Source organism: Rhipicephalus sanguineus, chromosome 6, assembly GCF_013339695.2.
Source record: "Rhipicephalus sanguineus isolate Rsan-2018 chromosome 6, BIME_Rsan_1.4, whole genome shotgun sequence".
NCBI lineage: Eukaryota > Metazoa > Arthropoda > Arachnida > Ixodida > Ixodidae > Rhipicephalus > Rhipicephalus sanguineus.
In genome coordinates this window covers 71,270,961-71,290,456 of record NC_051181.1, presented here as the reverse complement: position 1 = coordinate 71,290,456, position 19,496 = coordinate 71,270,961, and the positions used below count along the sequence as shown (strand labels likewise).

The following is a 19,496-nucleotide window of genomic DNA, read 5'->3' as shown; positions in this document are numbered from 1 at the left end:
TGGGCGCGGGCCCGAAAGTCCGCTTCACTGCGCCGCCACTGTTCCTTGGGGCAACGGAAGTATGCAGCGCCCACGCGGGTGGCACGATCGTGTGCTGCTGTGAGTTTTCACGTTGCTGAAAACTTGCAAACAGTGTATATGGCTGGTAGCATGTTTCGGAAGGGCACTAAAGGCTGCCGGTTAGTAGTCGGAGCAGAGCACGATTTCATTGCCACGTCACTGCATGCACACGTACGAAAGGCGCAGAGCTTGGGTTGTGTTTTCGATCTCTGTGGAGGTTGCAGTTCTTACTTCCATTGGTCTTCGCCACTTGAAATGCCTGTGTTGCTGAGTAGGTGGTGAGCCCGGCATTAAGAGTGGTCAGTGATGATGGCACGAAAAGGTGAAACGTGCGCGTACCTTTGACTGAGATTGTAGACTCAAACCTTGCTGAGAGCTCAACTTTCTGGAAGACGCTGCATGCGATGCTTTCATCTTAGTAATCATCATCATCATCATCATCATCAGCCTGTCTACGCCCACTGCAGGGCAAAGGCCTCTCCCATGTTCCGCCAATCAACCCGGTCCTGTGCTTTCTGTTGCCACGTTATACCTGCAAACTTCTTAATCTCATCTACCCACCTAATTTTCTGCCTTCCCCTCAGGCGTTTGCCCTCTCTTGGAATCCAGTCAGTTACCCTTAATGACCACCGGTTATCCTGCCGACGTGCTACGTGGCCGGCCCACATCCATTTCTTCTTCTTAATTTCAACTATGATATCCTTAACCCCCGTTTGTTCCCTGACCCACTCTGCTCTCTTCCCGTCTCTTAAGGTTACACCTATCATTTTCCTTTCCATCGCTCGCTGCGTCGTCCTCAATTTAAGTTGAACCCTCTTTGTAAGTCTCCAGGTTTCTGCTCCGTAGGTAAGTACCGGTAAGATGCAGCTGTTATATACCTTCCTCTTGAGAGATAGTGGTAGACTACTATTCATGATTTGATAATGCTTGCCAAATGAACCCCATCCCATCCTTATTCTTCTAGTTATTTCACTCTCATGGTTCGGCTCCGCGGTTACTACCTGTCCTAAGTAGACGTACTCCTTTACAACTTCCAGCGTCTCGCCACCTATCGCGAAGCGCTGTTCTCTGCCAAGATTGTTCCACATTACTTTAGTTTTATGCATATTAATTTTCAGACCTATTCTTCTACTTTCCGTATCCAGTTCAGTAATCATGAGCTGTAATTCGTCTCCCGCGTTACTCATCAATGCAATGTCATCAGCGAATCGCAGGTTACTGAGATATTCTCCATTAACTCTTATCCCTAATTCTTCCCAATCTAGGGCCCTGAAAACCTCCTGTAAACACGCGGTGAATAGCATTGGAGAGATCGTGTCTCCCTGTCGTACGCCCTTCTTTATTGGGATTCTGTCGCTTTCTTTATGAAGGACTATAGTGGCTGTGGATGCGCTGTAGATTTCTTCCATTATGTTTGTATAGGCTTCGTCGATGCCCTGATTCCGCAGTGCTTGCATGACTGCTGATGTCTCCACCGAATCAAATGCCTTCTCGTAATCTATGAAGGCTATGTATAGGGGTTGGTTGTATTCCGCGCATTTCTCTATCACCTGATTGATAGTATGAATATGGTCTAGTGTTGAGAAGCCTGTACGAAATCCTGCCTGGTCCCTTGGTTGATTAAACTCTAATGTCCTATTAATTCTGGTAGCAATTACGTTTGTGAATAGCTTGTAGACAACGGACAGTAAGCTGATGGGCCTGTAATTTTTCAGGTCCTTGACGTCCCCTTTCTTATGGATCAAGATGATGTTGGCATTCTTCCAAGATTCTGGTATCCTCCCTGTCGAGAGACACCTCGTATACAGGGTGGCCAGTTTCTCTAACATAATCTCTCCACCGTCTTTCAACAGGTCTGATGTTACCTGATCCTCACCAGCGGCTTTGCCTCTTTGCATTCCATTTAGGGCTTTCTTTACTTCTCCTGTTAATACTGGTGGGATGTCAGATTCCTCTGGGATATTACTGCTTCTTACGTTATCATCCTGACTGTCTCGGCTGCTGTACAGATCTCTGTAGAACTCTTCCGCTACCTCAACTATTCTATCCATATTGGTTGTGACCTTGCCATCCTTGTCCCTTAATGCATACATCTGATTTTTGCCTATGCACAGTTTTGTCTTCGTAGCTTTGAGGCTTCTTCCGTTCTTTAGAGCATGCTCAATTCTCTCCATATTATACTTTCTTATGTCGGCTACTTTACGCCTATTGATCAACTTCGAAAGCTCCGCCAGCTCTATTTTGTCTGTTGCATTTGAGGCTTTCATGGCTTGACGTTTCTTAATGAGGTTTTTCGTCTCTTGGGATAGCTTACCAGTGTCCTGTCTAACGACTGTACCCCCGACTTCCACTGCACACTCCTTAATGATACTAGTCAGATTATCATTCATTGCGTCAACGCTAAGGTCGGTTTCCTCGGTTAAAGCCGCGTACCTATTCTGAAGTGAAACTCTGAATTCCTGTACTTTCCCTCGCAGAGCTAGTTCATTAATCGGCTTCTTGCGTATCAGTTTCTGCCGTTCCTTCCTCACGTCTAGTTGAATTCTAGATCTTACCATTCTATGGTCACTGCATCGGATCTTGTTAACTACTTCCACATCCTGTATAATGCCCGGGTGGTCGCACATTATGAAGTCTATTTCATTTTTAGTTTCGCCATTAGGACTCCTCCAAGTCCACTTACGAGTAGTCCGTTTTCTGTAGAAGGTATTCAAGATCCGTAAATTATTGCGTTCTGCGAACTCTACTAGTAACTCCCCTCTGGCATTTCTGGAGCCGATGCCATATTCCCCAACTGCATGATCTCCAGCCTGCTTCTTGCCTACTTTTGCATTGAAGTCGCCCATCAGTACAGTATACTGTGTCTTTACCTTACTCAGTGCTGATTCTACGTCTTCGTAGAAGCGTTCAACCAGTTGATCATCGTGGCTGGATGTTGGCGCGTAGGCCTGTATCACCTTCATCCTGTACCTCTTATTAAACTTAATCACGATACATAACACCCTCTCATTAATGCTATAGTATTCCTCTATATTGCCAGCTATATTTTTATGAATAAGGAACCCCACTCCTAGTTCTCTTCTGTCAGCTAAGCCACGATAGCATAGGACGTGTCCGTTCTTCAGCACTGTATAAGCCTCCTGTGGCCTCCTAACCTCACTGAGCCCTATTACATCCCATTTAACACCCTCTAATTCCTCGAATAGTACAGCTAGACTCGCCTCACTAGATAAAGTTCTAGCGTTATATGTAGCCAAGTTCAGATTCCAATGACGGCCTGTCCGGACCCAGAGATTCTTAGCACCCTCTGCTGCGTCGCAGGTCTGACCGCCGCCTTGGTCAGTTGCTTCGCAGCCGCTGGGGACTGAGGGCCGAGGGTTAATTGGTGTATTCATGTGGGAGGTAGTGGCCAAGTACTACACCAGGGTGGCCAATCCTGCTCTGGTGAGGGAGTGCATTGCTGGCTGTGGTCGCCAGTGAGGCTGCACCCCAGGCCTTTTTACACAATTCCATCATCACGCGGATTTTTTGTTTTTTTTTTTAATCCGGTTGGGAATTGTCCGGCACCGGGATTCGAACCACGGACCTCTTGCATGCGAAGCTGATGTTCTACCCACTACGCCATCGCTACCCACTACGCCATCGCTTAGTAATCGCCTTGCGATTACTAAGCGAAGACGATAGACATTTAAAAGGACGAAGCCGCCTTAAAGGCGGCTTCGTCCTTTTGTATATTTATCGCTTTCGGTTTCCGTTGTACAGGCTCTCCGTCTAAAATATGACACGATAGCAGTATACTCACCATTCGCAATGTTTATCTTACGCGCTGCCAAGGGATGCGGCCGAAAGACGAACCTTCGAGTGGCGCGTGCTCGCTCGGCGACGCGATCCCCGGAGCAAAGTTCACCTCTGCCGAAGATCCGAGCGTAAGAATACGTAGCACCATTCGGCTCCGAGGCACGTTCAAGCGAGCTGCCCATAAAAAAGAATTATAAGTGTATTCCCGGTGCCTGTTAGCCACTTTTATTATATAATAATATATTTTAAACGAACCATCACTCGTTTTCCCTGACATTTCGTCGCTGGCACTGCAGAAAGCCGAAGAATGCGTGTCGAAACGTGAAAACTCACAGCAGCACACGATTGTGCCACCCGCGTGGGCGCTGCATACTTCCGCTGCCCCAAGGAACAGTAGCGGCGCAGTGAAGCGGACTTACGGGCCCGCGCCCAGGCACGCCGCGAACGCTCAACATAAATTTTTGTTTCTCGCCAAAAACAAAAAACACTCCAATGAAACTTTCACAAATAAATCTCCTTTGTTTACTCTTCCCAACGAGACCAAGCGCGCATTTTTACGTGGACTGCATCACCACTCTACATGTGCCTGAACGTGGGGCATTTCACACATTTTTCAATGTTTGCGCCCCTTCCACTTCGAAACTACTGGGTCATCGACTTCAATGCTTTTTTGACACGCTTACTGCCAACTATCCAGCCATGTGATATAGTCCTATGTTGTCTGTAATATTCGTAGAATTTTTAAAAAATAATCAAAATGGGCGCAGAATTGCAGCATTGCTTCACCACAAAGCACATCGTGAGACAAAGTAGTGGTCGTCAATAGGCGATAATAAGATAGTGCCATTCCTTTTCAAGTAAACAGCAGATATTTAAGGCGTTCCGTAAAGTATTGTATTTTTTATAATATTTTTTCGCAACCTATGTTTCACCCACTACGGCAAAATTCAAATCACCGTAACAGACAAGAAAAACTTTTTTTCCACAAAATACTTTCCGAGGGCAAATAGTGCACTGATATGAACGTCCACAATTTTTTACAATACAATTGGAGAGGGTCGAGCGCAATGTCTGGGACGTTTGGCGTGGAATGACCCATGTGCTGATTTCCAAATATGCAATTATTTTTCTGTATAACTGGTAGTTTTTAAAATAAGAAATATTTCATGTGCCTTTTGGGGAGAAAGATTTTTTTTTTTAACATAGAGAGTTACAAACTAAATCAGCATATCACAATGATATGTAATCAGAAGTGAGTGCAATGCAACGAAAATGGATGTTCTAAGCCCATTAGAACATATGTTGAACATTCTCGAGTGCGTCGATTTCAATCAGGGACTTCCTTCGCGAATGTACAACATACCGTAACTTTTGTTCTAATGGGCTTAGAACATCCATTTTTGTTGCATTGCACTCAGTTTTGATTCCAGGTTATTGTTATATGCTGATTTACTTTGTAACACTCTCTGTTAAAAAAAATCTTTCTCCCCAAACGGCACACGAAATCTTTCCTATTTTAAAAACTACCGGTTATGCTAGAAAAATAATTGCATATTTCAAATCAGCACACAAATATACATAAACACACCAAGTATATAATCAAAATCGATCAAGAAATGAGAAAAAAATTTTAAGAGCAGTGTCCCCCCTTAAGAAGGCAGGAGAGGCCCCACCCAGACGACCGAAGCGCGGCAGCCGATCGCCTCCGCGACTAAAGAAATAGTCCCGCTTATGCACGCGCCGATGTTCTCCGAAGGCGGAGCCCCTGGCCGTCCCGCTCATGACGTCAGTCCCAAGTGCGCGCCCATTGGTGCAGGCTTGTGTTCATTCGCCTTTGACGAGGAAATGCCGCTGCCTTCTAAAGTGGTACCTTACTATAGTTTCTACTATACTCATCAGAGTTGTGTTTCTTCACGTTAGATGTCGACACTTGTCCACGTTGTGCCATATGTGCCTCGGCTTTCATTGTATTGCTATCTTTCATTTTATTGCCATGAAGTGAAGCCATCTTCAAGCCAACTTTTTTTTTCGCCATTTTTGAAATAAAAGAATCCCACAGATTTGAAGTTATGGTGCCATTTTGTTCAGAAAAAAAAGCTTCACAAATTGAGTGAAAAAAAATTTCCGGTAAAGTTGGTACAATTTTCTTCTTTTCTAACGGCAGGGAAGGGTAAAGGGACACTAAAGCTGCATAGAAATTCAACGTGTATTGTTAAAGAGTGTTCCAGAAACCTCACAGTGGTTGTTTCGTGCCAAAAAGGTGTATACTTTGAAAGCAATTCACGTTTTAGTTGTCCGTATACCATTAGCTTACTTCGAACCACCTGCTTTAAAAGAGGCTTGCGACATAGCATTCGACAGCTGGCGCTGCAATTGCCAGCTGTTTGTCTCTCCTATGCAGCAACTGCTCTTGATCGAGTGGCGAACATCATTTATGTGTCCGACAACGTCACATGGACACAGCATTTTCTCAAACTTGCAGTTGGAGCAAGTTTCGTCAACAAGTAGAGCCCGCACAGCAGTATGCGATAGTGAAACTACAAATGAGACGCAATTGCACCAGCAGAGCACAGCCCTGCAAAAATAGAACTTTTGGAACACCTCTGTCATTCTCAAGGGTAACATCAAGAAGTAATATTTTTTTCATGAATCAAACAGAAATGCACAAGCTGCATTTTATTCCGCCTTATGTGCTGTAGTGATTTTTTTCTTATAGTGGGTGGCTTGAATATTAGTGATTTATAATTGTAGTGGTGGCCTACTGTGCAATCGGACTAGTACCAGAACGTCCTACTCGTGGCACAAATCATGTCCAACATTTGCCTTAATTTGTCATTACTAAAGCACTGCCGTGCATAATATTGTCACGTGGTCGTGACGTCGACGAAGACAACAGGCAGCACGTCCGAGATGAAACTGTTTATTTGGCCGAACTTGTGGCCGAGAAACTGAGAACTAGAACTACAGCAATACACGCTGTACAATGATAGCGGCGAACAGGGCGTCGTCCGTCGATCAACTGATAAGCGGTCAAGCGCGTCGGCTTTTATACAGGCGCTATGGAACTTTCCAGCGATATCGCTGGTGGCGGCGTTATCTCTTGACAAAGCTGGAACATTCGCGTGCGGCGCGCAATCTTAACAAAGCGATCTACTAAAATCGTGAAGCTTCTCGAACACTGCTTCGCGGCCAGCGTCGAGCATTCATAAATGTCCTTGCTGGTCAAACTCGAACACATCAAAATAAAAGAAGAAGCGGGCGTGGCATTGCCCCCCTCTGAAAAAGCATCGTCCCGATGCTTGCAACAGAACATGGAAAGGAAAAAAAACAAGTGCATACACAAATAAATTACAATAACAAAGGAAAAAGTAGAGTCCCCAGGTTCGCTAACGCGCAAAAAACGGCTTAAGGCGCACGACATGGACGACTTCAGGTCGTGCGCGGCGTCGCTGGTAGTTCGTAATGCCATCTGGGACAACCTCGTAGTCAAGAGCGCCGTGACGTCGAAGCACCTTGTATGGGCCGAAGTATCGCCGAAGAAGTTTTTCCCTAAGCCCACGTCGGCGTATCGGCGTCCAGACCCACACACGGTCACCGGGTTGGTACTCCATGTGGCGTCGTCGAAGATTATAGTGACGGCTGTCGACCCTCTGCTGGTTCTTGATGCGCAGGCGGGCGAGCTGTCGAGCCTCTTCGGCGTGTTGCAAATAGGCGGCAACGTCAAGATCGTCTTCGTCGGTGGCGGTTGGTAGCATTGCGTCGAGCGTCGTTGCCGGGCTCCTTCCGTAGACCAGCTTGTACGGCGTCATTTGCGTCGTTTCTTGCATGGCCGTGTTGTATGCGAAGGTCACATACGGAAGTATGGCATCCCACGTCTTGTGTTCGACGTCGACATACATGGCCAGCATGTCGGCGATGGTCTTGTTTAGTCGCTCGGTGAGGCCATTGGTCTGTGGGTGTTAGGCTGTGGTCCGGCGGTGGCTTGTTTGGCTGTATCTCAGTATTGCCTGAGTTAGGTCAGCAGTAAACGCCGTAGCTCTGTCGGTGATGAGGACCTCTGAAGCGCCACGACACAGGAGGATGTTCTCAACGAAGAACTTCGCTACCTCGGCGGCACTGCCTCTGGGTAGGGCCCTTGTCTCGGCGTAGCGGGTGAGGTAGTCGGTAGCTACGACGATCCATTTGTTTCCGGTATTGGACGTCGGGAACGGCCCCAGTAAGTCCATCCCAATTCGCTGGAACGGCCGTCGAGGTGGCTCGATAGGCTGCAGAAGTCCGGCTGGCCTAGTCGGCGGTGTCTTGCGTCGCTGACAGTCCCGGCAGGTCTTGACGTAGCGACTTACGTCGGCGACAAGGCGCGGCCAGTACAGTGAAATCTCGGTATAACGAACTTCAGGGGACCGCGGAAAAATGTTCGTTATTCTGAAAGGTCGTTATAGTGAAAGCCCAAAAATTTACCATAACAATAGAATTTCAGTAACGCAAACGTCCTACCTTTGCAACGGTACGTCCTTGAACTCGTTTCTCACAACAATGCACACGTGAACGTCAGACAAGGCACGTTTATTTGAAATAGTCCGTGATCATTTTTTGATGGGTGCAGCACAAACTCTGCGTCACGAACGATTCTAGACCGTCCGCATTTTTATCCGCCGCTTCGGTCGCTGTTCCGCTTTTTTCTATGAATATGCGGAGTTTCCTCAAGCAGTCCAACGCATCTGTGGCCGACACGGACTCGTCGCGATCTTCGGGTGCTACCGTGACATCGTCGTCGATGTCATCGCTGCAATCCTTTAAGGCCCAACTGCATGCACGCGAGTTTTGAGCGACGGCCGACAGGATTTGCTGTCGCGGAGGGCCATCCATCGCCGTCGCTTGTCGCAGGGGTGCAATCGCGAAACGATGCTATTTCCGATTCCACACGGCTGGCTGATCGCGCTGATAACGCGAGCGGACCGTCGTTCTGACCATAGAGTTTCCTACAATACTTACTAGAGGGAACTCTGGCGCTAGTGTCTATGGGAGCTGCAATGCATCGCGCTTCAGCCAGCATGGGAATCATGGGTAGTACACGGATTTGTCTAAACTTCGTTCTTTCGGCTCCGTTTGGCTCCGCGTCGGCTGCATCCGCTTTGTCGCAAAACGAAGTTCAGCAAAAATCAGCAGTTTCACTTCACCACTTTAACTTCTTTAGGCTCACCGATTCAAATCTGGTCACGAAGTTCACAACGATCCATTCTTTTATCCGAAAGAAAACCAAAACATAGCAATAAACAAAGCCACAAGTGCGTTCGAAGCCCGCAAGCACGAAGACTAGGCAAATCCGTGTACTACCCATCATTCCCATGGTGGCTGAACGATCGCAGCGCCAGAGTTCCCTCTAGGTCATTTTAGGAAACTCTATGGTTCTGACCACTGGCCAAGCGCGAAAAGCACGAAAGGCATCCCAGGTTTCTGGAAAGCCAGAAAACATCGCTTGTCGCCCGGAAGTGAGCATGACGATATCCAACAACATGGTAGCATCTCTGACCCTTGCTTCGGTTGCAATTTGCTCGTGATGCTTCCAATCGGCGCGTACTTCAAGGAATGCAAGTTATAGACTACCTTCTTTACAGCCCCATCTCACGCGGAGAGCGAGACAGCGGCCGTATTTTGTCGTTATTTATGATCGACGGTTCGTTTTGATGTTTCGGTGGTAGCTTGCTGCAATATCAACATCGTCGTCGTGTGAGGTAGCCCTTCTCCCTGCGAAGCAACGATGTGAGGCGCTGCGGCTTTTCTTAAACGTTCTATGACAGCAAGAGGAAACGTTGTCGAGATGCGCCTCGTGGACTAACCCCAACATAACGCAGTTTGCAAAGTGCGACGTAGCGTAGGCAGCGTACGCTTCCGGGCGCCCCATGGGATCACAGCAGATACTACTGCCGCGGTTAAACATAAGATTGCGAAAAAAGGAAGTCCCGAAACGCTTTTATGGCATCTTTATCTCAAACAAGACATTAATAAATTTGGCATGTTGTCATTCATCTACTCTGTAATTCTTTTTCGTAATTTGCCTGCGTGCGCGCAATAGTTTTCAATCGAGCAGCGCGACGGAGCCCGTTTGTCGCAGCCGCCTTCGCTCGTAAGCCGCGTGCTATGCATGCAGTTGGGGCTTTACAAAACCTGATGCGTTGTCGCCCTCCGCAACCATTCCGCAACGAAGGGAAAAAAAAAAAAAAGTTCTCCGCCCGCGTCTTTCTCCTCCCGTGCCATCTCAGGTTTTAGCGGGAGGGCATCCGCTCTTCGCGCTGCGTCTGCTACCTTACAGCTCCGACTACCATGACCGATACACTGAAATCGAAGAATCCTCGCATTTCGGGATATAAGTTCGTAGTACTGAGGTGTTGTTAAGATTACACGGGAATTAAATAACGGTCGTTATTCTGAAATGTTCGTTATTCTGAAGTTCGTAGTAGTGAAATATTTTTACATTGAAACTATAAGCAGTCGGCACGGGATTTCTTAAAAGTTCGTTAATTTGAAATGTTCGTTAATGTGGTGTTCGTTGTAACGAGATTTGACTGTAGTACTTTTCCTGTATTCTTGCGAGCGTGCGAGAAACACCCAGGTGTCCAGACGTCGGGTCGTCATGCAGAGCCTGGAGGACCTCTGGTCGCAATGTCAAGGGCACTACGAGAAGGGAATCGGCTCGAAGCGGCGAGAAGTTCTTCTTAAGGAGAACACCGTTGCGCAAGAAAAACGACGTCAGTCCTCGCGTGAATACCTTGGGAACAACGGTGGTCCTGCCCTCGAGGTATTCCACAAGGCCCCTGAGTTCTGGGTCCGCTCGCTGTCGTTCGGCGAAGGCTGCACTTATGGTTCCCAAGAAGCAGTCATCCTCCATGTCGTCCTGCGGCGGTGGGTCGACGGGGGCGCGGGACAGGCAGTCAGCGTCAGCGTCGTAGTGTTTTCTTCCGGACTTGTAAACGACGGTTATGTCAAATTCTTGAAGTCGTAGGCTCCACCGTGCGAGGCGACCTAAAGGGTCCTTCAAGTTAGCTAGCCAACACAAGGCATGGTGGTCGCTCACAACTTTGAAGGGCCGGCCGTAGAGGTAGGGGCGAAACTTCGATGTAGCCCAGATGATGGCCAGGCACTCCTTTACTGTTGTGGAGTAGTTGATTTCTGCATTTGATAGCGACCGGCTAGCATAACTGATGACCCTTTCGAATCCGTCGGTCTTTTGCACAAGGACGGTGCCGAGTCCTACGCTGCTTGCGTCGGTGTGGATTTCCGTATCGGCGTATTCGTCGAAATGCGCAAGTATGGGAGGCGTCTGCAGGCGTCGTTTCAATTCTTGAAATGCTTGAACTTGCGACGTTTCCCACCTAAATTCGACGTCGGCCTTCGTGAGTTGCGTCAGTGGCTCGGCGATCCGTGAAAATTCCTTGACGAAACGTCTGTAATAGGCGCACAAGCCGAGAAAACGGCGTACGGCCTTCTTGTCGGTGGGCGTCGGGAAGTCAGCGATGGCAGCTGTTTTCCGCGGGTCCGGGCGAACACCATCCTTGCTGATCACGTGACCCAAGAACAAGAGCTCCTCGTATGCGAAGCGGCACTTTTCAGGCTTCAAGGTGAGTCCGGAGGTCTTGATTGCTTGAAGTACAACTTCAAGGCGCCGAAGGTGTTCGTCGAAGTTTGAGGAAAACACAACAACGTCGTCCAAGTACACGAGGCACGTCTGCCACTTCAAGCCGGCCAGTACTGTATCCATAACCCGTTGAAAAGTCGCAGGTGCCGAGCAAAGACCAAATGGCATGACCTTGAACTCGAACAGGCCGTCTGGTGTTATAAAAGCAGTCTTTTCTCGGTCTCTCTCGTCGACGTCTATTTGCCAGTAACCGGTCTTGAGGTCCATCGACGAAAAGTACTTTGCATTGCGTAATCGATCCAGGGTGTCGTCTATCTGGGGAAGGGGATACACGTCCTTCTTCGTGACTTTGTTCAGGCGACGGTAATCGACGCAAAAACGTAGAGTTCCATCCTTCTTCTTCACTAGCACCACGGGGGATGCCCATGGACTCTTCGACGGCTGGATGATGACGTCGCGTAGCATTTCGTCGACCTGTTTCTTCACGGCCTCGCGTTCTCGCGTCGAAACTCTGTACGGGTTCTGACGGAGTGGTCTGGCGCTTCCCTCTGTTATGATGCGATGTTTTGCCACGGGAGTCTGCCTAATTCTTGACGACGACGAAAAGCAGTCTTTGTATTGCAAGAGCAGGGTTTTCAGCTGTTCTTGTTTGTGCTTCTGAAGGCTGGGATTGATGTCGAAAGCTGGTTGCGGCACTCTATTCGTCGGAGTAGGCTCGGGAGAATCGGTGAGGCCGAAAGCATTGCTGGCTTCTACGATTTCTTCGATGTAGGCGACCATCGTGCCTTTGCTCACGTGCTTGTACTCGTTGCTGAAATTCGTGAGCATAACTGTTGCTTTCCCTGCCCGCAGCTCTCCTACTCCTCTTGCGACGCAAATCTTGCGGTTAATCAAGTGGTGCTGGTCGCCTTCAACAACGCCTTCGAGGTCTGCTGATTTCTGAGTGCCGACGGAAATGATGACGCTGGAGCGAGGGGGAATGGTGACCTGGTCTTCCAGCACATTCAAGGCGTGCTTTCTTGGCGGAGTGTGCGGCGGTAGTGCCTTTTCCGTGGACAGTGTTATTGACTTAGACCTCAGGTCGATGATTGCACCATGAAGGCCTAAGAAGTCCATACCAAGGATGACATCTCTCGAGCAACGTGGCAGGATTATGAAGTTCGCGGGATAAATCCGGTTGTTAATGGTGAGTCTCGCTGTGCAGATTCCCTCTGGCGTTACGAGGTGACCTCCAGCTGTCCGGATTTCGGGGCCTTCCCAGGCTGTCCTAACTTTCTTCAGCTTCGTGGCGAACGGTCCACTGATGACAGAATAGTCGGCTCCGGTGTCGACGAGGGCTGTGACGCTGTGGCCGTCGATAAGAACGTCGAGGTCGCTAGTTCGTCGTCTTGCGTTGCAGTTAGGTCGTGGCGTCGGGTCACGGCTACGTCGGTTTGTTCCGCTGCTTCCACGTTGCGTCGTCAGGTCTACTTCGGTCCGCGAGGTTTCGCCGTCAGGGGTTCGCGTCGTGTCCTGAAGCCTTCGTCGTGGCGGCGGCGTCGGCGGTGGAGGGTCTTCGGTATTTCGTCGTACAGCAACCACACCTCCATCGGTCGCTGCCCTTAGTTTTCCGGATGCGGGCTAGGTGACCGGCCCCTGGTTGGGCCAGTGTATGGTCGGCGTTGGGGAGAGGCGTAGCGGCCTGGCGACGGCGATCGGTAAGGTCCTCGGGGGGTCCACTGCGCTCCTGCCAGATAGTCGCTGATGTCACGTGGTCGTTCACCCTGCTGTGGACGTGGCGCGTCGACGGCGAACCCACGCAGTCCCATCTGTCGATAATGGCAGCGGCGGTAGGTGTGGCCAGCTTCTCCGCAGTGGTAGCAGAGTGGACGATGGTCAGGGGCGCGCCAAACGTCGGTCTTCCTCGGCGTGTATCGCTGACCGGCTGGCGGGCGGTATGACGTCGGTGGTGGCGGCGGTGGTGCCTGGCGGCGGAACTGCTGGTGCGGCGCGGCGTCTTGACATAGGCGAGGAGGGGGGGCGTTGCATCGGGCTGCAGCAGCATAGCTCGTTGCTTGCAGCTGCGGCGGTGCCGGCTGAGGAACACCCAGTGACTGTTGGATTTCCTCGCGTACAACGTCCGCAATCGACGTCACTTCGGGCTGTGCAAAAGGTGCGAGCTTTCGCAGCTCCTCTCGCACGATGGCTCGGATCGTTTCGCGCAAGTCGTCGGAGCCGAGGGCATGAACTGCTGCGCTGTCTTGGAATGCGCGGCGATTGTACTGTCGGGTTCGCATTTCCAGCATCTTCTCGATGGTTGTGGCTTCGGAAACAAATTCCTAGACTGTCTTGGGTGGGTTCCGCATGAGCCCAGCGAAGAGCTCCTGCTTAACTCCTCGCATGAGAAGGCGAACTTTTTTTTCTTCGGGCATGGTAGGGTCTGCGTGGCGAAACAGCCTGGTCATCTCTTCCGTGAAGAGCGCCACGTTTTCGTTCGGCATCTGCATGCGGGTCTCGAGCAAAGCCTCAGCCCTCTCTTTGCGGACGACGCTCGTGAATGTGGTGAGGAACCTGTCGCGAAAAATGTCCCACGTTGTCAGGCTTCGCTCTTGGTTCTCGAACCAGGTCCGAGCGGCGTCTTCCAAAGCGAAATAGACATGCCGCAGCTTGTCTTCGCTGGTCCAGGCATTGAAAACGGCGACTCGGTCGTAGGCTTCGAGCCAGCTTTCCGGGTCTTCGAACGGCGATCCGCAGTAGGTTGGCGGCTCCTTGGGCGTCCGGAGAAGGATCGGTGCGGGCGGCACAGCGTCTGTCATCGTCGCTGTGGTCGAGGTCAGGATCTTTGTTTGCCGGGTCTTTTCAGGTAGAGGCCCGTGCTCTGGCGGTAGACCTTGTTGCCTGCGGCTTGCTCGACGATCCGGGTTTTCTTTGCCGTCATCCTCCTCGCGGCTTGGGCTTGGGTCAGCGCTTCGCAGGGGCGTCCAGATCATGGAAGAAGCAGCACCTCCACCAGATGTCACGTGGTCGTGACGTCGACGAAGACAACAGGCAGCACGTCCGAGATGAAACTGTTTATTTGGCCGAACTTGTGGCCGAGAAACTGAGAGCTAGAACTACAGCAATACACGCTGTACAATGATAGCGGCGAACAGGGCGTCGTCCGTGGATCAACTGACAAGCGGTCAAGCGCGTCGCCTTTTATACAGGCGCTATGGAACTTTCCAGCAATATCGCTGGTGGCGGCGTTATCTCTTGACAAAGCTGGAATATTCGCGTGCGGCGCGCAATCTTAACAAAGCGATCTACTAAAATCGTGAAGCTTCTCGAACACTGCTTCGCGGCCAGCGTCGAGCGTTGATAACCGTCCTTGCTGGTCAAACTCGAACACATCAAAATAAAAGAAGAAGCGGGCGTGGCAATATTGCAATTTTAGACATTCTCAAGCACTGACCTTACATTGGACATAAAATGTAATTTGCCTTTACCGTCCCTTTAAAGGAGTATATGCTGAAATCAGCTTTGCAACACATAATTTTGCATGTGTCAATAAGGTTCCAGAATACTATGTGGTTTTGCTACAGCCAGTCCTAATGCTAATGAAATAAAATAAGAATACTGTCATTATTATTTGTTCCTACTGCCATATGCCACAGGAAATGCTCCTATTGGCCTATGGCATAAACACATATGAGCTTCAAGCACGTGATTACAGAACACTTTCATAGAGGTGCACTGTACACATTATCTCTCCAATGTTCAGGGATTACAGTAGGCTGTGTCACTGGCAAATGCAAAATTTGTCATGTGCACTACAGTCGATCCCGGATATATCGAACTCGAAGGGGATCGCGAAATAGTTCGATATATCAATAATTCGAAATATAAAATATGCGTATTTAAGGCTTATTTAATGCATTGCAGGTCTCGAAACAGTTTCTGGAATTCGTAAGAAGCGCTAACTGACGATTCGCTCGCAACTAGTATGCTAAATAACAAGGTGGGAACGTCTTCTTTTGCAAGTTACCGCACTTTATTTCGCATGAAAATAGTCCGTAAACTCGTCTTGCTCCTTGTGCGCCGTCAAGTTCATCGTCATCCTAAATATCATTGAAGCTTTCCAAATAAGCAAATTCAGCGCCTTCGGCCACAACAGCGGTGACTGACGCTGAACGCCGGTGCAAGTTCTGGAGCGCGGTAAGAGGTTGTTTAGCGGCAGTGTTGACTTAGCGACGGCGTTGACATTTTCATAACCGCACGGGTCCACTTCCGCGGCAACGGCAACGTCAGCCTTGATCGCGGCATCGATGCAGTCAGAAACAGCGACGTCGTCATCTGCACCGATGAAGTTGCTTGCTGTACTCCCGTCCGAGAGCGCGCCCGGAAATGCTAAGTTGCACATTTCACTGAGGCACCGTACGCCGTTGTCAGCGGTCATGACGCACCCAAAGTCGTCACCTGGCACCAAAGCCCGCAAGGAAACGGTTTGCGACGGTGCTTTGCTTGACGTCGTTACAAGCAGCAGTCATCATTTTATCGCTACGAGCGGGTCAATGTTTATTTCGACTCCCGAATGAGGATGTGTCGGGAAAGAAGCGAGAAGTACACGAGTCCTCAAGCTGCAAGAGACTACGCAGCCCACAAACAACGAAGGAACAAGGACAACAAGTTGCCACCGTCGACCATAGAGTTTCCTAAAATTAACTAGAGGGGACTCTGGCGCTGCGATCGTTCAGCTGCCATGGGAATGATGGGTAGTACACAAATTTGCCTAGTCTTCGTGCTTGCGGCTTGAAACGTACTTGTGGCTTTGTTTATTGCTGTGTTTTGGCGTTTGTTTCGGATAAAAAAATAGACCATTGTGAACCTCGTGACCAGGTTTGAATCGCTGAGCCTAAAGAAGTTAAAGTGCTGAAGTGAAACTGCTGACTTTTGCTGAACTTCGTTTTGCGACAAAGCAGATGCAGCCGACGCGGAGCCAAACGGAGCCGAAAGTACGAAGTTTAGACAAATTTGTGTACTACCCATCATTCCCATGCTGGCTGAAGCGTCATGCGTTGCAGCTCCCATAGACACTAGCGCCAGAGTTCCCTCTAGTAAGTATTGTAGGAAACTCTATGCCGTCGACATCTTGGCGATGGCGATGGCACTTGTAGCTTTGTAGCAAGCAGCCGCTGCTTTGGCGCGAAAAGCAAGAAAAAGCGTAGCCTCCGAGATGTGCATTTTATAACCGAAAACGCCAAAGATACGTCACGACGTTGCGGATCTCGAAGGCCATGCTTTTCGGGCCCGCATGCCATCGTGTGCGAACAAACGGAAGGGAATGCGAACATTGCGACGAGACTGCCGAGTATCTCCGCATTCATCTCATTTTGGTGCCTTCTGCAATCGGCCCCTTTGAAAAACACTACGCACGCGCGTTACAACCTACAGATCGCGCATCAAACAAGCCGGTGCACTCGCAAGCGCTGCGCAACGAACCAAATCAACCTTATGCAACGACATCGCCTTTTCGTCACCTGCGCGCGAAGAGCGATCCGAACGTGACAGAACGCGGCCGAAAATGACCAAAATTTGTTAGGAAAAATGCACTCCCTGGAGTTTGGCGCTGCGCAGCGTTCGATATATCGGATGTTTCTCTGTGCGGGAGTTCGATATACGTGTGCACCAGCCCTATACTTTTGCATGGGAAATTCAAGGGGATTTCTCAACTGTTCGATATAGCCAATAATTCGATATATCCGAGTTTGATATATCCGGGATCGACTGTATTTAAAATGGCACTTCCTGTCTAGTACCTTTTTATACAGCCATTCTTCCTTAGTCCTTGTTTTCTCATCATGGTAACCTGCATTCCCTAGTTCTTAAAAAACTCGCCTTGCAAGAAATTTTCACTTTCTTACCAGTCTTCAGACATTTAGGTACTAGTACTACCACTATCGGTGATGAATAAGCCATTTTGACAAAAGGACTTGTCTCTGTAAAGGCAATCACTGCAGGCACACTTTACTTCCGCAGTGGCGTAATAAGGCTAATTGTGAAGTTGATGCAACAATATGTCTGTGAGGTTGAAAATTAGTGTTAACTAACGTTGATGTGAGCCATGCTTTCGTTGCAGTGTGATGGTAGACGAGCTTAAATGATACCTGGTTCACTCTGCTTTCCTTTAGCCACCTTCTTGGAAGGATTCTCTGGCAGATTCTGTGCAGGGGGAGCCGTTTTCTCTGGGATGGCAGCCACCTGGCTCGAGCCACTGGTGTTGCTGGCTCCTTCGGGAGGTGCCCCCTCAGCCGTGCCATAGTTTGCTTGATATGCAGCCAGAAAGTCCTCCGTCAGCTGAAATGAAGAGAAACCAATGCACGGGGCACCCACCTTACTTAAACGCACATTAGGCATTTAAGCAAACCAAATTGTTACCACTTCGAATAGTGCATAAGGAAAACAGGGTGACATCTTCACAAGTAACATGAAACAGTAAAAAGCAAACACCGGGGCTTTACATGCCACAACTAAAATATGGCTGTGAGGCATGCCACGGTTATCGGGGAGCTCCAGAGTAACTTTGCCCAACTGGCGTCCAAATGGTGTCCTGCATGATAAGACAACATGGAAGCAGCAGCAGCTACTAAGGCTTGCCAGCAAGCACAGCAGCTAAGCCCAGTGGGTTTGAGAGAGTGGGATACAGACCGTGTGCGCAACACCTTCTACCTAGGAGACCTGTGCACACTGCATTATCACATCATGCTACTTAGACCAGAATTTCGATTGCCAAGCCTGGTGCAATGAAAGCAGTAATGTCAATATTTCAGTCCAAGTAGCATGATATGATAAGGCCGAGTTCACAGGTCTGCTACCTACGGCATGCTGGTTTACCCGGGTGGGTAAGGCACTCAGCTTCTGAGTGCACAGTCATAGGTTTAAAATTTGCTGCAATTTTCCTTTCTTTCTAATTTGTGCTACTCTTTGTAATAATTTTCTTTATAACGATTTCTGAGGCCGAGGTAAAACACATGCAAGAGCTCGTGCCAATATCACAGGCTTCCGAGAGTGAGGGCGACGAGATGTAGCAGCGACGCCCTACCCTTCACGCAATAGCTGAATTAGGATTTGGAGCAAATATTGGAAGCAGCAAAATGTTACTTTTGGAGCAGAAAAATCGAAATTTGGAGCAGGTAACGGGACAAAAACAAAACTCTCTGTTCTTTAGCCCGAAATCCCAAATTTTGAGCAGTACAACAAATAAAACTTACTTCTAGAAAAGAAAAATACATTTAAAAACTATTTAACATCAGCTAACTCGTGCACACAGTGGTGGAAGTGACATTTTGCGTTTTGGAGCACATTCTGGAGCAGAAACAACGCTACTTTGGAGCAGCTATTGGCATTTTCAGAGCAGATGGCAAAATATTCCGAACGACTCCTGCAGTTTAAAGCATTATTTAAGCATAAGTATTAATACTTATTATTAAGCCTATTGCACATACAATTATCACTGCGAATTGCACAAGAACAAATAATCAAGCAGATGGGTGGTGACTGAACACTTAAGTAAGCTGAGCTATATACTTAAATTTTCGGGGACTTGAGGCAGAAATGATATAAAACCGATAAAGCTGGGCCCCAAATTATAAAAGAAACCACAATCACGTACTACAGTTCATAATCTGTAACAGAGCAAAGAAATGTTTTATTTTCATATTTCCCCAAAATAGCCTGAATATAAAATTTCAAAGAGAAAAAAAAAATAAGTACGGATAGGCTGAAAAAACAGCCTTGCCATTTCTTGTGGCAAAAATGAGGTCGGAGCTGAGAAAGTGATAAATGTGGTCAGTCACACATCACAGTCGTCCTATCAGTAAGAAATCACACTAATCGCACACACATTTTACCAAAATAGTATGCCTATCAGGTACAAATATACAGCTAAATTTAATATAGGTAGTGGCATTGTCAATATGTTAGTACTGAGCTAGTATACAAACTCCATACTGGAATATTATACTCGTGGACAACTTTTCTTGGCAATGAA

General features: G+C 48.6%; 1 protein-coding gene across 1 annotated transcript in view; it reads right to left on the bottom strand.

The window, feature by feature from the left end:
• LOC119395877 (HIV Tat-specific factor 1 homolog) overlaps positions 1-19,496 on the bottom strand; it is a 64,913-nt gene that overhangs the window by 39,089 nt on the left and 6,328 nt on the right. Inside the window, exon 2 of the mRNA XM_037662882.2 lies at positions 17,614-17,803. Coding sequence (XP_037518810.1) covers positions 17,614-17,803 — 190 coding nt within the window. The remainder of the gene's footprint in view (positions 1-17,613; positions 17,804-19,496) is intronic.